General features: G+C 31.4%; 2 protein-coding genes and 1 long non-coding RNA gene across 4 annotated transcripts in view; 1 reads left to right on the top strand and 2 right to left on the bottom strand.

The window, feature by feature from the left end:
- LOC145305521 (tektin-3-like) overlaps nt 1-16,045 on the top strand; it is a 44,845-nt gene extending 28,800 nt beyond the window's left edge. For both annotated transcript variants that reach the window (XM_080147156.1, XM_080147154.1), the window contains exons 13-17: nt 7,670-7,726; nt 8,092-8,139; nt 14,078-14,131; nt 14,453-14,521; nt 15,025-16,045. In XM_080147156.1, coding sequence (XP_080003282.1) covers nt 7,670-7,726; nt 8,092-8,139; nt 14,078-14,131; nt 14,453-14,521; nt 15,025-15,159 — 363 coding nt within the window. In that variant the 3' untranslated portion in view covers nt 15,160-16,045. The remainder of the gene's footprint in view (nt 1-7,669; nt 7,727-8,091; nt 8,140-14,077; nt 14,132-14,452; nt 14,522-15,024) is intronic.
- LOC145306082 (uncharacterized) lies at nt 482-4,372 on the bottom strand. Its single transcript, XR_013874883.1, has 4 exons — nt 4,243-4,372; nt 1,887-1,917; nt 1,216-1,297; nt 482-746 (listed from the first exon to the last, which is right to left on the bottom strand). It is a non-coding gene; the product is annotated as an uncharacterized LOC145306082 (long non-coding RNA).
- Nucleotides 16,046-16,826: 781 nt separating the features above from the next.
- Nucleotides 16,827-22,329, bottom strand: part of Pi4KIIIalpha (phosphatidylinositol 4-kinase III alpha) — a 47,383-nt gene continuing 41,880 nt past the window's right edge. The window contains exons 63-69 of the mRNA XM_080148485.1: nt 21,956-22,032; nt 20,879-20,994; nt 20,404-20,521; nt 19,939-20,011; nt 19,206-19,281; nt 18,769-18,841; nt 16,827-18,215 (exon numbers count right to left, since the gene is read on the bottom strand). Of these exons, the coding sequence (XP_080004611.1) occupies nt 18,170-18,215; nt 18,769-18,841; nt 19,206-19,281; nt 19,939-20,011; nt 20,404-20,521; nt 20,879-20,994; nt 21,956-22,032 (579 nt within the window). The 3' untranslated portion in view covers nt 16,827-18,169. The remainder of the gene's footprint in view (nt 18,216-18,768; nt 18,842-19,205; nt 19,282-19,938; nt 20,012-20,403; nt 20,522-20,878; nt 20,995-21,955; nt 22,033-22,329) is intronic.

Here is a 22,329-nt window from a genome sequence, read left to right as displayed (position 1 = left end):
ATTTAATTATATTTCTCGTATTCATTTGAATCCGGTGGATAGGAACCGGTTCTCATGAATACGAAAAAACTATGTCTAGCATCGTATTATATCCAGTTTTCTACGAATATAGAAATGTACAATCATAAGATTAAAACTAGTTTTTTTAGCCGGTGCCTTCGGCACCACGGGGCTAAAAAAACTAGTTTTAATCTTATAATTGTACATTCTATATCCGCGGAAAGCGGTCTATAATACGATGAAAGAAATAACTATTGTAACAATAAATCTACGAAAAAACTATGTCTAGCATCGTATTATATCCAGTTTTCTACGAATATAGAAATGTACAATCATAAGATTAAAACTAGTTTTTTTAGCCGGTGCCTTCGGCACCACGGGGCTAAAAAAACTAGTTTTAATCTTATTATTGTACATTCTATATCCGCGGAAAGTTGTTTATAATACGATACGAGAAATAACTATTCTCGTATTCATTCGAATCCGGTGGATAGGAACCGGTTCTCATCCATACGAAAAAAAACTATGTCTATCATCGTATTATATCCAGCTTTCTATGATTATAGAAATGTACAATCATAAGATTAAGTTGCCGAAGGCACGGGCTAAAAAAAACTAGTTTTAATCTTATAATTGTACATTCTATATCCGCGGAAAGCGGTCTATAATACGATGAAAGAAATAACTATTGTAACAATAATCTGCTCAACTGTTAACTCCAAGCTCTTGGCAATAGGCCCAGTATTCTAAAGAAGAAGAAAATTAACAACAACAAAATGTTTTTTTATTGGCGAAGCTACTCTATAAATGTTCGTGTATGTATTTCCTTCTCTCTATATGCCGTCGGTACTGATAGGGCCGGAGCCTAAATTCAATTTTAATTGTAGGATTTTCTTCAGTTTTTATTTACTTTCCCAAATTCTTAATTTAAACTCTACAATTTTTAATTACTAAATTAAAATATACAAATTATGCTGAAGTAATATATCAAACATCAATTCTACGTTTTATTAAATCAATTGTTGTATGTTGTCTAAAAATATAAACAATAACAGAGGGACAGCGAAAAGTGTCATGTGTGGCGCCATAAAAATACGTCTAAAATGGAATGATTAGGTGAGATGTGGGAAAGGAAACCCCTAAAAATAGAGATGGATAATATACTATTTTTATGATGTCACACATGACACTTTCCGTTGTCCGATAACAGGATACCTTGGAGACAACCGTGCATATGTGATGAATACACATTTTCTGGAGCATATGTTCGAGGTACATACATATCTTACCACAGAACCTTAAACAAAACAAGGATGAAAACATTCATAAAAGCAAAGCTCTTAAATAAAACGGTAGAACAAACGCATATGAACGCTTGTAGAGTGTCTGAACTTAATAAGTACAATATTAATTCAAAAGTATACCTAATCAAAATTGTATATAAACTTGATTATAGAGGTGCTTTACTTACAAAAACTGTAACTTTATGTCCTAGGAAACATTTTTACAAAAAATCAGATTAGAGTTTATTATGTCATTCAAAAATTTGTTATCGAAAATTTACAAATTAAACTAACGAAAAGAGCTAACCGTTACATACGGACGTACGTCTCACAAACCCAAATTATATAAAAGTTTTGCTGTTAAAAAATGTAAGTAGTTTTATCATGTTCATAGAATAACAATACTATTGGGAGATAAAAAGGAGTTAGTATATTACTTTAGACAGTTAATCAGAATGACTAATCCGTCAAATTAAAAAAAAAAATTCGAAAAGCTTTTTGTGTATATTTAGTCACATGATTCAACTCCTTATACGAGCCACGATTTTTTTGGACAACAAATCTTTATCCTATGAAGTTTAACTATTGACTAAAGCTCTTTACCTGGAGCGCACATACCAGTAACAACGGTGTGCTGAAAAAAATGATAAAATTACTTCAATAATTAAAACAACCATAATAAAAAGGTAAATAATAAAATTTCGTAAACGGCTAATCAATAACAATTTATACATATAAGACAAAAAAGTGAGATGGATGGTAAACAAGGATGACAACATCCATAAGTAGCGAAGCACAAAATCTATAATGAAATAGACAAACAGACAAAGTAATTTATAGAGCTGATTAACTGTTTTCATAACAAAGAAAAGAATATATATGCAAATAAATATGCAAAAACTTTAAATCATGAAACTTTGAAAAATTAAGGTTTATATCTGAAAGTTTTAAAAAGAAAAGCAGCTTAAAGGCAATCAGACTACCAAAGATTTTTCATACCTAAGTATGGGGCATAAAGTCAGTAATATTGGCAAGTTTCAGTAGTGTATTTTTTGTAGGAGCCGAGAAAATCTGTTGCAAAACGTAAAAGCGGTCAAAGACCTGTTTAGAAGCAGTCCGGCCGCTATTTATGATGAATACTTAATTATTTACTAAGTATACTTGCGATTACTTTTATTTAATGAAATCTTCCAATTTTTAACATTTACAAAACGGCCTGCTTTACTGCATCAAGATCCGTGACAGATCTATATAGGAAATAAACGTCTATAAATGAGCTCGAGTCTTCCAATGGTAGAGTGTTTAAAACTCATAGTGCTCCAATAATCTTCATTAAACTCTCATTGACCAAAGCGATAAGACCTTTATTCTATTTGTTTATGGAATGAATTAGGTTTTTCACTTCATGTTGATATTTGAATTACATTGAAGTATATAATCCTTATTTCATAAATAAAAAATATACGTTCATAATAGAGTAAATCTAAGAAAACTCTATTTTTAAAGAATTTAAATGTGGCAACACTTCCTTTGTGTTAAAATATTAAAACTAAAATTTTAATTATGTTAACCCTTTGGTGATGGTAATGTGAAAAATGATAATTGAAAAAATCTTTTTAAAATCATCTAAATTAATAAATATTTACTTCTTTCTTTTAGATAGTAATGGCGGGGGAGGAGAATTGATTTATTGAGAAATAGACAAATTTATATGTACTTATAGAAAACTAGTTAATAGCGAGATAGTTATATTGAGCCAATTCTAGTGCTTCATATTGTTGGGAATGTTGACAGCAAGTTTCAGCCTTCTATCTTTTACAGGAGCCGAGAAAATAAGTTTTAAAGCATAAAAGCGGCTCAAAGCTGCTTAAAAGCAGCCCGACCGCTATTAATATTTCATACTTAATTATGCTCCATAATGATAGGAACGTTGACAAGAAGTTTCAGCCTTATATCTTTTACAGGAGCCGAGCAAATCAGTTTTGAAAAATAAAAGCGGCTAAAAAGCTGCTTAAAAGCAGTCTGGTTGCTATTGATGTTTTATACTTAATAATGCTAAATATCAATAAGACTGTTGACAAGAAGTTTCAGCATTCTCTCTTTTACAGGTGCCGACCAAATCAGTTTTAAAAAATAAAAGCGGCCAAAAAGCTGCTTAAAAGCAGTCCAACCGCCATTGATGTTTTACACATAATTATGCTCCATATTGATGGAAATGTTGACTAGAAGTTTCAGCCTTCTCTCATTTACAGGAGCCAAGAAAATCAGTTTTAAAAATTAAAAGCGGCTAAAAAGCTGCTTAAAAGCAGTCCGACCGCTAACGATGTTTTATATTTAATTATGCTCCATAATGATGGAAATGTTATAAACAAAATTTCAGCTTTCTATCTTTTGTAGGAGCTGGGAAATTTATGTTTCCCCCAAAACGTTTCAGACATAAATACAGACAGACATACAGACTGACATTTCAAATTATAGAGTAGCTTCGCTACTACAAAGACACTGAGATATGATTTTTTTTGGTCATCTTCTCAGGAAATTTTAGAATGGCAACTGCGTAAATTAATTTTTGCACCTTTCTCTTTGTTAATATAACGCTAGAATTTCAGAGGCTATGGTCCTACTGGCTTTTAAGGAAACTCATGAGAAAATAGGGTAGAGGGCAGTCAACCCTTCACTTCTTAAGTAAAAACAATTTAGACTTTACGAACAAATTCTCTTGGAAAGGTAGATGTACCTTCTTCTAAAATATTTTTAAAACATTCCTTGGATTGTTGAAAAGCTTCACTGAAATGGAGCACCATATTGGTCCAGCAGATAGCGAAATCTTTCGCTACAGACAAATATACACATTGACATCCTGTTACTTTTATATAAGGATAAGTACTAATATCTATGTATATAAATTTTTATCTAATAATGCATTTTGTTTGGCATTATTTTTTGACCAATTTTTTACCCTTGGATCAGACATGCTACCAGAAGATGTATTCCAGCCACAGATGATAATTAGAAGAATTAGCAAAATTTGCCTGTTCCTAAACATTATCAACATGGTTATAATCACATTTTTAAGAATGGATAATTCTGGAACATTTATTTAAAACAATATCAGGTTTATAACTAATTGGTGGTTACATAATCTTCACATGATATTTCAGCAGTTTTTCTTTGATAACGACAAGGAAAAACACATATTTCCTCAAACAGAACCTATAAATCGGCGGACAAAGGGATTTAAATCGTAGATGTACAATTTAAATCTTCAACAATAACAAAAATAAGGCATTTAACTTTATTAGCAGAAGAGAAAAAAATCATTTCCCCTAAAATTTTATACACTCGAGAGCATTACAGACAGACGGACGGTTTGAGTAAGTTATGGAGTAGATGCTCAGTGCTGAAAATTACTGTCACATAAAATGTAGTTGATAGACTAACGGACGGACTCGGACAGACTGTATTTTAGAATCTAGAGTAGCTTCGCTATTATAAACCGCGTAACCGTAAGTTAACCAAAATTCTATCTTGTAGAAGTTGTCACAAATGACTAAACCAAATTTTGTTTGGATTTTGTTAAGAGCCTTTTTGTTGGTGAATTACCAAAAAAAATCTCAAAAAAGGACATGTCTAATAAATATTGAAATAAAAACTACTAAATGCATTTAGTTTATTTTAAAATTTTCCAAATTTATGAAGAAACTAGTATTATTTTAAAGGTTTCATTTCAGGGATCTAAAGGGATAAGACACTGGCCGATAAATTGATGCACATACCCAATGACAATGCACAATAAAACTCCTTCTGTAGATTACAATTAGTAGTTGAACCGTTTGGACACTCAATAAATGAACCCACCAATAAAAGTCCACAATGTTGGTAAACCAACGATTATAAGACTTTGGGGACAAAAGTAATACTCTATACACATATAGGTAAAACCTGTAGAAGCTACTCTCTGATAATTAATTACCGATAACCTTTCATTTGCACCTAAGATATTAATGAACAAATTACTGTATTAAAATAGAGTTGAATTTTAAAGCACTGTAATCTCATAAACAAATAAAGTTGAGAGTCATCCAAAATTAACTAGGATGGTATAATCCATAAGAGGTGGAGCTCATGAAATGAAATATCTAGTACAGCTAAACAGTCAGAACTATAACTTGTATTAAAGTGTAAAGACACATTATTTATTTAAATTTTCTAAAAACAAGGATGACAACATCCGTAAGTAGCAAAGCAAAAAAAATCATGGATGTACAATTGGACAAGGTGAGTTACAGATCAGATGTTCAAATTCAATTGTCATAAAAAGAAGAGAGAAAATGGATATACCTTTTTTTAAATTTAAAGCAGCTGGGCAAATCACATGTCCTACGAACTGACGGACAGGCAAGGTGAATTATAGAATACCTTCGATTCTAAAACATCAAGAATTTATCTTATATTGTAGGTTAGTAAAATACATTTTTACAAAATAAATCCATGTTCCTCATAGCTTTACAGACATACCAATAGTTAAAGTTCTCTTTAAAAGAGATGTTCAATTGAGCAAAAGAATCTTCTAACGAAATTCCAGCCTCCAATCTCCATAGCATTACAGCCAAACCGACGAGACGGAACAAGTATTCTTTGCTTAAATTCAACTTTTTTCATTTAAGAAAACATAGTGTATATCAGGGATCTAAAGGGATAAGAAATTGGCCGATAATTTGATGTTATTTTCCAATGATGATACACAAAATAATAAACCTAATGTCCCCTTTCTCTCTGAGTGTATATGCTGAGTGTTTACTTTAATGACATAAATCCAAAATATTAAAGTGGTAAAGCAGGGAAATAATGGGATAATACAATGGCTGATACATTTTTGTACATCCCCAATGAAAAATAACAAAATTACCCCTGCTGTTGATCACAATTAGTGGTTGAACAATTGGACACTCAACTTTAAGAACCAAATAATAAAAATCTATTAAAAGTCCCCAAAGTTATTAAGCCAACAATTAAGAAAACGTTATTATACACCTTTGGGGACTAGTGTCCCCTTCCTTCCTGGTGTTAGTCATAAAATTTATTTAATTTCTTTTGTAACTTATGGTGCTTTCTCATTTATTGTACACTTTTTAGTAGTGAAGCTCATCTAAAATTAACTTTGTCTGGCTGTCAGATTGTCCGTAACTGCTAATTTGTTTATTTGAAGATTCCACTTACCACAGACCATCTAGTATACAATTCACTTGGTCCGTCTGTCTGTCGATCATGGTACAAAAGAGAAATATGTAAATATTTGTTTTTGAGATTTTCATGATTTTATACAGTTTAAAAATTACATTATTCGCTCTTTAAATTTTCTTATGACTGCGGAACATTTGTTTTATTAATAATTTTTTATGGATGTTGTTATCCTTGTTTTTAAGGTGGCCATTTCTTTATTATTTTTTGGTGAGTTGGAAAAGGATTGGGGGTCTTCCTAGAATTGACGTCAATCGAAGTGTTAATTAATCAATTGTTGCATTGTTGTTTATGAAAGGTGTGGGCGCAACGAATGTGTATTGATGCAACTTTAGAAATGTAGAAAAAATCCGCGAAAGTAGTAAATGAAAAATCGTTTAAATTTAGGGATAGAAAGGGTATTGGCGTCGAAATTGAAATATAACAATATATGCGATAGTTTCTCCCTACCTTCTGCAATACAGATTAGGCTTTACTTATCTGGGGTTAAACGGGTTTTTCATACACTATCTTATTCTTATATTCTTGTTTAAACTTGATTCAATTAATAAGAAGTTGTTTGGTTTAAGAATTTCTTTATATTTGTTGTTGCAAAATTTTTTTTTTCTATCTTTCTATTTTTTTCAGTTTTGATAGCCTATGACAATTTTAAGTATATGTCAGGGATATAAGGATATGACAATATGGAACGTCTAAGACATGGTGGGTTAAAGCGTGTCTAACCCCTCAAACTAATTTTGGGAATTGTATTAGTACACCTACACCCCAATGAAATTATTCCATAACAAAAATAAGTACACATTGGAATTTAAAATAAACAAATCATAAAATAATAATATTTTGATTGATTCTGGAAAAACGTAAGCTTTTTTTAAATTCTAATTTTGCGAATTATGCATACAGGGAAAGGTAGGTTGCGGGTAAAATCCGTAAACGTGTGTGTTTTAAGGCTTAAAAATAGTAGTATAACGATAATATTCACTAAATATATGTATTTCTTATTGAAAAGAACTATAGACAACAAATTTTGTTTAAAAGTTAACATAAATTTTTATCGTTCTACTACTGTTTTAACTTAAAACACACAACCTTTACGGATTTTTACCTGCAACCTACCTTTCCCTTTATTTATTTTGTTTGTGCAGGAAATTAATGACATGGAAAAGTATATTGAACGTCTCAAGAAAGCTCTTAGCGACAAGGTAGGAACACTTTTCTCATTTTGTAGCGTATCAACTCTATAATTCTAATGCGTTTGTTGCTCTATTTGAATTGTTGGCTCATAGAGGCCATTATCGGAAGCCGACATTTATCTAATTTTTGGGATTACAAATTAATCCTCTAGAAAGGGTCAGGCCCCTTCTTCAATTCTTTAAAAATTTATAGGATCTACAGGAACTTTTACTGTAAAAAAGAAAATAAGAATCATAATGGTTTAGCAAGGTCTTTAGGCACAGACAGTCATATATAAACCCTGAGATGAGGATTTTTTATTTGAAAAAAAGTATTTGCCATTAATTAAAACTAATTTATAAATGGTTATTAAACCCTTATTATTTATGTTTAGGAGCCGCCACTAAAAGTTGCGGAGACAAGACTCAAAAAGCGTACACAGGTATTTAAAAGCCTCTAGAAGTACCCAGGGAAGAGAGAGTGGGGAGTTGAACCATAACTTTTAACTTTAGTTAGTCATTATTTGATCGTTTGAGTTATGAATTTAGAAAAAGGTTATATATCCAATCAGATTTTATAACAAAAGTTATTATTTATTTTTAAATTTTTGTGGTTGCTTTCTATAATTCTAATGTACTGCCGTCGAGACGTCAACTTTTTAGTCAGACCCGCACTCAAGGCTCAGTTCTTGAAATCTTAATAATTATTTTATTCTTATATTTAACAAAGAAAATAAGTATAGATAAGAATCCAGATAGAAGATAAAGATTTTAGCACTGGTGTTCACAGGGGTTTGCTAAGATTTCTATATTAATTATCTTAAACTTTCAATGCTTGGTTTGTTGGACATGGTGATTTAAAACACATAACATCATGACACATTGTCATAGTAATCAGTAGATTGAATATCAAATCATATTTATTTTGATATTACATTACAGATAAACTAAATAAGTATGAAAGCTTTGCTTTTAAAAAATAAGTTTAGCTCCTCTATTAGAAACTGTACTTATTCAAAAATAAACTTGTAATCAATAAAAACCTTGAAAGAAAAGTAACTGATGAGTTGGAAAAAAGTTTTATTATGTATTGTTATTTTTAGAATTCATTTAAACAATAGATATTTTAGTCTAGAAACATAGGGTTAAGCTCCGAAAGAGAGGGGACAATGGGCTGTTTATTCTAAAGAAGGGGTAATTTTGTGTATCATCATTGGTGATGTACAGTACATCAATTTATTGACTATTGTCTCATCCCTTTAGATCCCTAGGTAAAGTCAGCAGTAAAGTATTAATCAGCAAGCTGTCACAAATGTAGCCACTTGTAAGTCTACATTCTACATAGAAAATTATCTTTAAAATGATATGATACAGGATTTGTCAGTATGACTGAGAACCAGTTCTAATCCTGCGCATGTTAATTAGTTTTCAATATAAATATGGACCAATAAAACGGTCTTTAAAAACATAAATAAGAGATTGAGACTCTATTTTTTTATATCTAGTAGAAAATTTTTAAAAAGACAATACTCAACTAAAAAGTATGATTTGATTAAATAAAACTTTTGATTAGTTAACAGTTCACAGTCCAGACAACATACAGAAATCAAGACTATTAATATGACAAATAATTTAAATTTAAAAATGGACTACGTAAAATTTACCACCCCACTTCAAATTTTAGTTTTCAAAAGAAAAAGTAGACCATTTTTTATGAGGGGGGGGGGGGAAGGTGATTTCTCTTCGAATGGTGTTGGTACCCTATCCTAAAATAGTTATAAACCCTTCCAGAGCATATTAATAGCTACACTGCAAAGGAGAATCAGATTTGTTGAGCAGTTAGCAAGATCTTTTGGTACACACAGAGACACAGATACTGTTAGTTTTATATAAGGTTACGAAACTGTTTGCTTATTTTTCTATTATCCTATCCCATTTTTAAGCAGACACAAAGACTGAAAGTAATTCAATTTAGTCATGTCATCAATTTTACTCATGTTATTGTATGCTTTTGGCTACGCCCCTAAAAACCTCAAGGGACAATTGAATGAGGGGGAGGGGTGAGGATTTGATCATCCACTTTTAGTTTCGAATATAAAAAGTAAAATAAATGAGAGGATTATTGCGCGATTTCTTCTGAGAGGTTGAAAACACCCTATCAAAAATATGTATAAACCGTCCCTGGATCTATAAGAAGCTTCAGAATAAAAGAGAACCACGTTGGATTAGTGGTTAGCAGTGACCTTTTACTAAGATTCTGTAGGATACAACTACGCCAGCCAAAATTATAAGGCACGATTAAATCAATCAAAATAAATAGTCTTTAAAAATGTTAACAATGAAAATCGCGCTCATAAAATTGAAACATAAATTTGGATACATGAATTGGTTTCGTTTTGACGGATGTATCCTAGTTTTTGACTAGTTTCACAACTAAGTAAAAGAGAAGCGTTGTTTCCTCTGAACTAAAGTTTGTAAGTATAGCAAAACTAATCAAAGAATGCACTTAATAAATTGACATTAGAAAGGTGTTCAAACTTTTTGCCAAACAACTCTAGTGTTCTTTTTAGTGTGTCTGTCTTTTCTTATTTCTATCCTTTTGTACGTTCTTCTGTCGGTAATGCTAGGGCGGTCTAAAGGGCAGATAATTAATTTCCCCTCCGTTCCAATAAACCTCTTTTCAACCCTTTTTTGTCCACCTTCAACTTAAATAAAACTATATAAAGAAGAAAATTGCTCTGGTAATCCTAATTAACATTTCCTAGATATACAGCCTGCTGTATCTCTAAACAAAAATAAAATTTATGGTAGCAAAGTTTGAACACTGTTGGTTAGTGCCAACAAATCAAGATTTAATCTAACGAATTAGATAACGTGTTAATAAAACTATGGGTACCAATACGATTTACAGCAAATGTACCCTCCCTTCCTGGCAATAAGAAACACCTTTTATAACAAACACAATTTTGCTAAGTCAAAAATTACTTATAAGCAGTTATGAAGAGACACCACATTACATTGCTTAATATTACTTTTATACAAGAGGGAATTAGAAGGGGCAAATAAATGGATGAATAGAGGAAGCGCCCCTAGTATCTAATTATTATGTAACACTTAACCTTAAACATAACTTTAATGCGAAGCCTTTGTGATCCAAAACTCATTCGATTAAGCGGCAAGCGAGATCTTAACGTAAAATCAAAAACTATAGGTACTATACTATGCCCTAATAAATTTCAAAATTGATAATTGTGATTTACCCTTTTGGTAAAGTCAAATTGTCCTTTATTCTTAATCTTTTTTTCAGTCTTAATCTGCAAAAGGGGTGATACTGTCCATTATCGACTCCCTTTAGATCCCTGATTATTATAAAAGGTTACACATTGATTGATTTTTAAATAATTTATTTCAGTAGAAAAACATTAAATAAATATTTATAGATATTTATAATGCAAATACAGTATAACATTCTTCAAATTTTATTAAATCAAAATTTATATTCCTGCGGCGTCTTCCCTCAAAGTGCTTTGTTAAGCATAGAGACCCCCCCTGACGAAGCCCATTTTGTTCCGAATTTGTATCACTTTTGAAAAGTGCGACTCCAGTTACGTCATATTTTTCTTTCCCGAAAAAGGGAAGGGGGAAAGAAAAAAAGGGAAGGGGGGAAGAAAAAAGAGATGAGAGAAAAGGGGGTTTCCCCATCTCTTTTGAAGAGATTTTCTTCCCCCCTTCCCTTTTTCGGGAAAGAAAAATATGACGTAACTGGAGTCGCACTTTTCAAAAGTGATACAAATTCGGAACAAAATGGGCTTCGTCACCCCCCCTCATTTTATCCCTTATTCTAAAAATAAATTCGAAAAATGGAGGAATGGGTAGTTTTTCGTTTGATTATTAATTAGGTTAGGTTTTATTAATTAAGGCTCCACAGGCTTAGGGGCCCGCAGGGGTTATGAATTTTTATTTGATTAAATAAGAAGCAGGGGTTCAGGCATTTTGAGGAAAATATTTTTCCTGCTAATTAATTATTACCCATCCGTTTGAGATATCTTCTCGATACATAAATATAGTGAATAAGAAACTGAATAAACTTTGGGGGAATTAATTATTTAATTTTTCCCAATCAATGTCCTTGGATGTTTGTAAAAGTACACAACAAACAATAAATTAATTTTCATTGATCTAACAATAAATATATCTATATTAGGACTGTTTATTATTTCAACTTTTTCTTTTTTACTAACCAAAGGAAGGGGACACTGGAATATATCATTAAAATATATTGGTCCCTATACTATAAAAGGGGCCATGTAGTGTTTGAAGTTGTGCATCAATTTATATTTATCTATTTTAGAGCAAGGAAAAAGATTCTTAAAGAGTCGACTCTCCTTCCTCCCCTAAATAGCATAAGGATATGGACGTTCTTAGTATTAGTATTTTTAAAGTCCAAGTATTGGACAGGCCTAATTTATATTACATACAACCTTGCTTTTATAAACATGGTTGACATACAAAATATTTACTATAATAGACTAGTTATAGTGACTAGAGAGAGAGTAGAACATTAGCCAAGAGCCATTCCAATAATTATTTTTTCTAATTTTGTCTAAACTAATTATGGGACCTATGTAAAGCTTCCATAAAAAAAACTCTCAAATAAATCAGAGATTAGTCAAATCAAATCTTAACGGAAAAACATTAAAAAATAACTACTTTATGTAATAAAATATCAACAGCTAAATACAACTTTGCTTTTATATACTATTTGGCCAAATCACTTAAAGGAAGCCTTCAGCAAATATTGAATAATTGTTTTTCTTTGAATAGACTGCCATCAAAAGATCTGGCATTTTTGCGCAGGCTTTCATTAAAATGGAAGTATTATGAGAAGATAGCAAAATGTTTCCAAAAACTGCAGGGATCCTAAGGGTTAAGACAGTGGACTTTTAATTGTCAAACATCCCCGATGATGACAAACATAATTATCCTTTTTGTAGGTTGGTTGAAATGTTTTGGCAATACTAGATTTGAACCAACTAATCAATACTCAACAAAAGTAATCACAGTTTTGGAGATGACGAGGTTATAAAACTTTGGGTACTAGTGTATAATAGTCCAATGTCCCTTAATCCTCTCCCTTGAAAAAAAACATCAAAAAATAGTAAAGTCTACATATAACCATCTGATACAAGCATAGAGTGCTAGTGGTTACAGGTTTTTCTGTGTTCAGTAATATCCTAGTTATTTGTCTCGAGATTATTAACACGACCCCCCACCCCCTCCAATCTCTTGATAAGTTCAGTTTTTATATAACCGAAAATGCGCATATTATGATTAAAAGATTGTAACAAAAATACAGTCAACAAAAAAGAAAATTTCTACACACAAACTTAATGATGTCCAGTAACTAAAAAGGTGATTAAAGCCCCCCAAATTTTTAAAACCCACAATAAAAAATTACCGGTTTGTTCAAATCTACTGGAGGTAATGTTTTTTTTGTTTGAGGCGGGGAGGGGGGGGGGGTGGAGGAAGAGTAAGTCCTCATCCACACATTATGGCATAGAAATTTTTAAAAATCGCCTGATTTGTACTATTAACTAGGGGCTTTGCACTCTAGTAAATCTGCTATTGGGGGGTAAAATCTTTCTGCAAATATTTTTTTGATGTTGGATTTGTATGAGGCTAAATCTTATTAAAGGCGGGTATAGCTGAAGAATATTGGAAACTGAGAGAAAAATTCCCTTATTTACTTACAAGGCCAGTATTGATAGTAAATTGAACAATAATAAACTTTTGTAGATAATAGATAGCAGGAATAAGGTATAACCAACAAGCAAAATAAATCTAAAATAATATCTGGGGGGCAAATGGAGAGGTCGTCAATTTTACGATGTGTTGCCCCCCAACGACAGCTGAAAAAGACGTATAGGTTTGGTGATTTTCTTCCGAATTAATTTCGTTATTGGTATGAGCTGATTAGATAGTCTCAAAATAGGCGACGCGGGAAATTGCGCTTCACAAAAAGGGCGCACATAAATTCTTTAATTTAACTAAAAGACTATTCTTGATGGTATATAGAGATATGTAGATTTACATTATTGTTGGACTTTTTGGAAACTTCTTGCCTGGACAACATAAGTACCCAAAATAGTGATAGTATTTACAAAACTTTGGGACAGTATAAATTACACTTTGATCTCCCCTCCTTACCGAACATACATGCTTAAAACAGCCTATTGACTTTAGACCAAGCACTTGGATTCCTGTATAAATTTGGTATAATATCAAAAAAGTAGCATTACCTTTTACATACGCATTTTTCCGTTTGTTCATCTGTTATGCTATGCTTTTATGAATGTTGTCAAACTTGTATTTGTTTTATAGAGACCAGAGGTGGAGGCGTGCAATGACCAACCACATTCTAAACTTGTCGAAGAGGTGAGTTCATCCTGTTAACCTTTAAGGCTTCTATTATCATATGTAAAATTAGTATAGTCATAAAATCATTACTATGATTGTTTGGTAGGTATAGGTTTCTAATAGTAATGTTCAAGTTTAGAAACAATTATTACCAGATAACATGTTCTTGCACTTGAATAATACAACGAAAACTTGTGTATTTGACCATAACTCTGTCAAAAAAGTTTAAAAAGAGTTTTTTTTTTAAGCATAATAAATACTTACATTACAAACAGACAGACAAACCAAATCAATCAGAATTTTGCCAAGTTGCTGTGCTTCTAATATTGTTACATTAAGGTTCGAGAGCTGAAAGAAAGTATAAAGAATCTGCAACAAAAGTTGTCGGACAGCGAAACTGCACATCAGGTTCAACTTGTTAGAAGCAACGCTACTTCTTAATTCGCCTTGTCTGTCTATCATTCTATCCGTCCATAACGCTATGTGGTTTTCTCAGCTGCTATTCAAGATAGCTAATTTTTTGTGAAGATTTACTATATCAATAAGCGTCAAGTATGTAATTTACTTTTTATAATTCACTCTTGTTACTCATCCTAATCAATAGAATGATAATGATAATATATATTTTAGTAGAGAAGCTACTCTATATGTGTTCGGGTCTGTATGTCGGCTTCACAACTTGTTTTTACCAGCGACTGTAGCATCCGCTCGTCATCGGAGATGTTATCATGTGATGGGTTCGGATCTCAGTCTAAACTGCGTCATAACTAAAATCGTTAAAAGTTGAACATTCTGCTGCTATGGCATTAATAGTGTAAGAGTTAGGGGAATGCCATGGACCAAAACAGGCGCTACTCATTAAAACAATTTCCAGGACAAAGTTCGTGTAATCAGGTAAATCCTTTTTTCAGGAGCTTGTTGGAGTAAAACAGAAGCTTGAGAGTGAGATAAAAGTAAAGAAAAACAGCTTGCTAATTGATCAACAGAAATGTCTCTCCAACAGAAGAAATTTTCCTTATAACATTCTTCCAAATAGATACTATTAATCTTTTAATTGACTGACAAATTTTCCAGTGTGGCTTCAAAACCGATTAATATCCGCTGAATTATAATCGGTTCTCAGCCATGCTGAAAACCATGTAAAGCATCGCATTACAGACAATTTTCCATGTATATTAAAGTAAAAATCATAAATTGTATTTAGAATACGAACATTAAAAATCAAAAATGAAAACAAAAGACTTGCAATTAATTTAATAATAAATGTTTGTTCTTATGATTTGCCGCTAAAGGACAGTATTTTAACAAGAAGACCCGCAATTGGATGATTTTAGCGGCAAATTCTCAAAACCGCAGTTTTAAGGGAAGTTAAGTTTATCTACCAATTTCCTATCATTGAAAACTATTTAACATATTATTCTTTAATCCGTAGATAGATAACACAACTTAAATTTTCCAAATTATAATTTGCCGCTTAAACGAACCACTCAGATGTCTTCTATGTCAAATTATATCCAATTAGAAGTTTGTATTTCGACAAGGACGGCAGGATTGGTTTATTTCAGCGGCAAATTTAGAAATTAAACACTTAGTAGTAATTCTTAGATAGTTTAAGAAATTGTAAAGTATATTAAAAAATGTGTTATAGTTATAGAGTTAAATTGTACATATAGATATATATTTTAGATTTAGATAAAGTAGTTTATTTTAGATATCATATCACCGAAAAGCACAAAAATAATAACTGTAGAAAATAAATTTCTAACATTCATTCCTTCATACTGATCTACTTCATTGTCCATGGAAACGTAAATAAAAATACATAGTTTAAATCACTTGGTTGGTCTCCAAAGGCTTTTAAAATTTACCATCATATATTCTTGTCATTTTACTGTAGAATTGTACATTATGTTAGAAAATAAAGAATGCACCTTATTGTATTTTTATTTTACCGAGAAGCTACTATAAACTTTACTCCTGTTGGTTAACACTTATTGGTCTTGGCGACCCATGTTTTTATTAACGGATGCTTTAACTAACTGACTTTTAAAAACTGGGAATTTTATTGTTTAGAAAATCACCATTCTGGCGGTCACAGGCTGCCTGCTAACCTGTTATACATTCAGGTACAGAGCAAAATTAAAACCTTCCAATATATTAAAGCTGACAAAAACTACAATATTCCACAATACCTGTTTAGTACAACTGGAACGCTGATCAAAACATGGGGTAAGCTAATCTTTAAATATGTCCCAGTGCACTGGTTCTCCAAACCTTTGTCTGGAAGTCTTAACTGGACGTGGTAGTTTTGGGCTGAGGAATTCCCCCTACTCTAACTATAAATGCAGCGCATCTGACAGCACCAGATAAAATTTTAACGTCTTTAGTTAGGGCATGGTTAAGGCTTAGAATGGAACTCATCAAATCCCCAACGACGATCGAATGTGCAATATCCTATATAATAGTAAAATTTAAAGTGGAAGTGTTTCGGGGATAATACATCATATATCCTATCCCTCCAGGTCTCCAGAAAATTTTCAACTGCTCCTATGACCTAAATTTTACTTGAAGACAAACACTTTTAGGTTAATCTGTCATACAGACGACGGACGTGAAACCAGACAGTGCTTTATTATAGAGCAGATACACTGTATGTATTAATACAGAAAAGCATTCATATATAACTATACATAGAAAATATAAAAATTCTGAGTAGAATTCTAAATTTATTTCAAATATAACTTTTATAATTAAACAATAAATGTATGAATAATAAGCTACTATAAAGGTACCTTACAAGAAAATTGAAAATATCACTAAAACTATACCTAAATTAAACTAAACTAAACAAGAACAATTTTATCAATAAGTAGCGAAGCAATAACAACATACAAACATCAGTTTAGACGATAAAACCACCAAATTTTGTTAATAAATCACTAAAATAGCTCACTACAAAGCAATTAACTTTACATTTTTAAATTTGTTATAGTAACGTATTAATATACCATAGTTATAGAGTAGCTGCGCTTTAAACAACTAAAGATTACATAAATTAACCCTTTACATAAAAATAAAGCTCTAAAATAAAACTATTGGTATCCAATAAAACATAAAAATCTTTTTTTTTTAGAAAATGCAATTAATAAAACATATAACACCTAGAAAAGATTTTTCAAAAATATTAATAAATAAATAGCCAAATGCCCTTTATACTTAGCTAAATAAAAATGCAAAAATATTACATTTTCTCAAAGATAAAAACATATCTGTAAAATTAAAGCTAAGTTTAAAATGTAAAACGTAGTTTAAAATACAACTAACAATACATAAAGAATAATTAACAAGGGAGAGAGGTGGGTTTCGGGTAAAATCCGTAAAGGTGTGTGTTTTAAGGCTTAAAAATAGTACTAGAACGATAATATTCAATAAATATGTGTATTTCTTATTGAAAAGAACTTTAGACAAATTTTTTAAAAAAGTTAACATAAATATTTATCGTTCTACTACTGTTTTTAACTTAAAACACATAACCTTTACGGATTTTACCCGAAACCTACCTCTCCTTTTAACATTAGATTTAAAACGTTTAACACGAAGTGTAAGTAGAGATAACATGGTACAATTATATGTATTAGGTTTACATCAGGGATCTTAGGGGATAAGACAATGAACGATCAACAACCCTATTGATGATAAACAAAATAACCCACAACATGATTTAAAATTATTTGTTGGAAAGTTTGGAAACTGCAAATTTGAGCTAACTAATTTAATAAAAGTACCCAAAGTTTTTAATGGTGATTATACATGGAGTCCTTTTACAGTCCAATGCAAACCCCCACCCAACCCCATCTATAAGTTTAAATATAAACAATTCTAATAAACAGTTTTTAATCAATAAAGTTTAAATTTAGATAACTTTCGAACTACAATAAATATTCTACTAAGTAGATAAATAAATCAATCAATCAAATGTTTCTCTTTTCTTTCATCTTGAATTATGTGATGTAGTATAATTATTTCTTTTAGAAGATTTTTTTCTCATATAGATGACTAGTATGGTATCTTGTTCTGAGCATACTGTATCATATCGTACGCTCTGAAAATACAAAATATAATTATAATTATATTCTAGAATTTAAATTAATAAGTTTTTTTTGTTGTTGTTATGAGCTTAAGATCTCGGAAATAATTTGTTCGAATAGGTCGTTCTTTTCAGGCAAGCTTTATAAAAATCTTAAGTTGGTTTTATGCTATTTATCATATTCTACCCTAGAGTCTAAGAGCAAAGCAACTAGTATAGCGCAAAGGAGAACAATATTCGTCCATATGTCCTTTAAGATCTTACGAACAAATTTAAGTTAACTTTTAAGAAACTATCCCAACTATGTTTGTCTGTCTGTACTGAAAAATTACAAGCCAGGACCGATTTAGTTATCTATTTAAGACAAGCTGCAAAAGGATAAAAGTAAAATGATTGGATCAATTACTGTTTTGTTGGCCCCAAAGGACCAATAGCACGGGCCACCAAATCGAGAATCGATTATATGACTTTTTTCTTTTTCTAAAACAATGACATTTCAATTTGGGTCATAACCGGTTTTGATCCAGCGGAAATTAATCGGATTTGTTAATATAAAATATAGTTATACCTGGCTCTAAAGTTGAGGAAGCTTCCCTGAATAATACTGACCATGTACATGGCTGCCTCTCTTTCTGATGCCTAGTGTCACAAACATTGATGATCTTGATTTTTTTTTATATTTTCAGGGATATCAAGGGATAAGAAGATAGACGATAATTAATATACTGTATAGTTACACCCACCCTCAATTATGATAAACAAAATTATTGGTTAAAAAGTTTACATCACCTACCCAATCAAGATCTAATATAAGTAGTAGTACCCAAAATCAACAAAAAATATCATTTTAACGAAACTTTGGTGACCTGTATAATTTACAGTTCAATGTCCCCTACCTCCCTCCATACCCACTAGTAGGCACAACTATAATAGTCTATTAGTCACCATATTGATTTTAATAAAAAATATGAAGAAAAAAAGAACCAAAATGACCATCACGTCCCTGTGGTTGAAGTCTTTGACGAAGAAGTTCAATAGTTTGTCCACGGAAACATGGCAGACCAGTATCCAACATTAACTGCATCAAAATATTATTTACATACATAGGTTTATAATATTAGATGGTCAATCGGACACAATAATCTGTAAAACTTAAAAAAGAATTCATAGCAGACGAAGGTTGTTGTTAATGTTTGACACTTCTGATACAATTCATAATAAGAGCAATAAGGTTTTTGAAGAAAATAATTCAAAGAGATCCAACTTTTAAGAAATAACTGCCCTTTTCTAGTAAAGTGATTGGATTGTTCCTAAACTCTAGGCCTATTGGTATTGGTAAGCAACTAAGGAATTGTACATCTACATTCTACAATGTCTATGTCCATTTATGCTGCTTATTACCATGAATGGCAGAATGTCAAACTCTTTAAGTAATATTTTTTTTAAGCCAGCAACTATACAACACATCTTGATCCAATAATGCATCATCTAAGTTTAGCATTATAGACAACCAACCTTTTCAATCATTAAGCTTGGAGTGTTATCTGTTCAAGGTGAACTGTTTGTTCATAATACTAAATCAAGATTAAATCCCCTATGACTTTTAACCAACAAATGATAATTGAATTTATTAACTTTAGGGACCAGTACCAATGTACTAAGTCCCCTCTCTTCCCTGATATAGGTAATCACAATAAATGTTAGTTTCTATGGCTTTTTATTGAATAATATTTTCCTGAATAAGATAGATAAGAGAGTTGGTGTAGGGTCTGATAGCAAGATACGCCTTCACACACAGCTCCATAAACCATCTAAAATTAAAATGTTTAGGTAAAATAATCTTAGAAATATAAAAACATAATGCAAAGAAACGTCAAGGGAAGGTGGATTTTCTCGGCAGCTATTCAAGATAAACATATGAATTTAATTCTTTATACCAATTAGCATACAGAAAAAAAACTTAATGCTTTTGGATACTTGCACTAAGAAGCAATATACTCAATAAATCCGTACTCTTTTGGACTATTTTTTCTTCTATCTCACTATAGAGAAATGCTATTTCAATTGGGAATAACAATAACAAAAGGATTTGTCATATACTTTTAGTTCCTTCCGTTCATAATATGAAAATATTTTTCGTTTTTATTGTTATGTGCTACGTTAATTAGGGATGTATTCATCCTTGATTACATTAATAATCTACCTGAAAGGCTCTGCTTCCATCTTGCCACCCATGATTTCGACAAACTCTGTGGTAAGCTTCATATCAGGTTCAAACGCCATGTTGCCTCCAGGAGAACTCTCAAACATAAATCCAAAATCTAGAATAACAAGGGTGATAACATTAACATTCAAATCGAAGATTAATATGGTCAGACAAACAAACATTAAATCGCTTTAATATTTTCATATCTTCGGTGGTAATCTATGATATTTGGTATACAATCCCCTTGATGATAAACAAATTAACCCACTTGTATCATAAATCAAATGGTCAACAAGTTTTATAAAGCTAGTTTAAACCTACAAATCAAGAATTAATATGAGTAAAAAAGTTTTTAAGCTAACAATTAAGTGAGTTTCTTTGGAAATTTTAGGTACAGCTTTCCATAGTTTCTTAACTTTTGGATCTTCCAGCCAATTATTACAATGATCATGAGTATAAACTGAAATATTACCTATATGTACAATATGACCTTCTTCATCAATCATGATGTTGCCATTATGCCTGTCTTTTATCTGCAGAAGGAAACCAATCACAGAGTATGCTGCCATTGAGGTTATGAAGTTTCGCCTGAAAAAGATTTTTTTCAATCTTTGAGGAGAAAGCTAAACCAATGAATAATAATCGTGCTGTAAAACCTAACAATCAATCAAATAGAAATAATTCATAATTATGCCGCGTAAATATTGACTTTCATTTAGTCAATCAATAATAATCTAGCTAACTACTGCATCTTGACATGCACAAATGGTATGTTTTTTTTTAAAGCGAAGCTTTTCTATAATTAGGGTCGGTCCGTCCGAGACAGATAGCTTTTATTCGTTAATTTAGGCATGTTAGAATTGTCCTATCGATTTCAAACTTGGTGATTCCTGTAGTAGTTAGGTACGATTTAGAAAGCGTAGCAACTTTATATCATTGCCAGAATGTCCGTACGTCCATTTTAAACATGTTGATTTTTCTACTTTTTTAACAACAAATTTTTATGTGATCTAATAATTATCCGTTTGATCTGATTTTTTGTATATTGATTTCTGGGACAACAAAGAACAATATTAGAAGAGAAGCAACTCTATAATCAAGTCCTAAAAACATAAGTATGTCCATAAACATTGTCCTGTATCAAACAGTTTTTCAACAAATTTACTAACAATTTTGCATCGACTCTTATACTTTATATTTTGATTAATCAGTTTAGACAATATACAAGTATTAATGTCCGTTTGTCCTACCGTTTCTGTGCTTCGCTTTTATAGATCCTTGTTTTTCATAACACACTTAATATGAAAAGGTCGAATTAATTAGGAACCAATAAATGATTTTGTTTTATTATGTCACCATTCTGTGCACTCTTCTATTAATGCTCTTATTAAAGAGAAATGGAGATAAGTCGATTTTGTATTATTATGGATATTGGATATCCCTGTATTCTTTGGTTTGATGCGATAATGAAATTCGACAAGTATAGCATCAAATGCTTTTATTAAGTCTAAAATACACAAATAAAATCAGTTAAAGCTTTGAAACTGACCTTGCTGTTTTGAAAGTAGTGCTTGTTTCATCACCATATTTCTTCTTGAAATAGTTAAAAAGATCAGTGTCGGTTCTAAAGGAGGAATGGCAGTTTAACTCAAACTTTTTACAAAATAAAAGTAGTAAATTGTGTAATTGTAAGTCCAGTAAGATCACGTAAACAGTATAACCAATCACTCCATAATTTTGGCCGTGTTCTATTTGGTATTTAGCGAGGGGTGTGTAATACCCCCTCCCCAATCACGCAAATGAGAAAGTCGTTGGATAAAAACCAACCTGCATTACCGCCCACCCCCCCCCCTCTCAAAAAAAAATCTACTCGACAATGCAGACCGACGTTGTTTTTGGAGACCACAGTTTTGGAGGTCTAAA

The sequence above is a fragment of the Acartia tonsa genome, chromosome 14, assembly GCF_053477335.1.
Source record: "Acartia tonsa isolate MP-2025a chromosome 14, ASM5347733v1, whole genome shotgun sequence".
NCBI lineage: Eukaryota > Metazoa > Arthropoda > Copepoda > Calanoida > Acartiidae > Acartia > Acartia tonsa.
The sequence above is the reverse complement of the archived record's forward strand: the minus strand, read 5'-3'. Positions and strand labels throughout refer to the sequence as shown.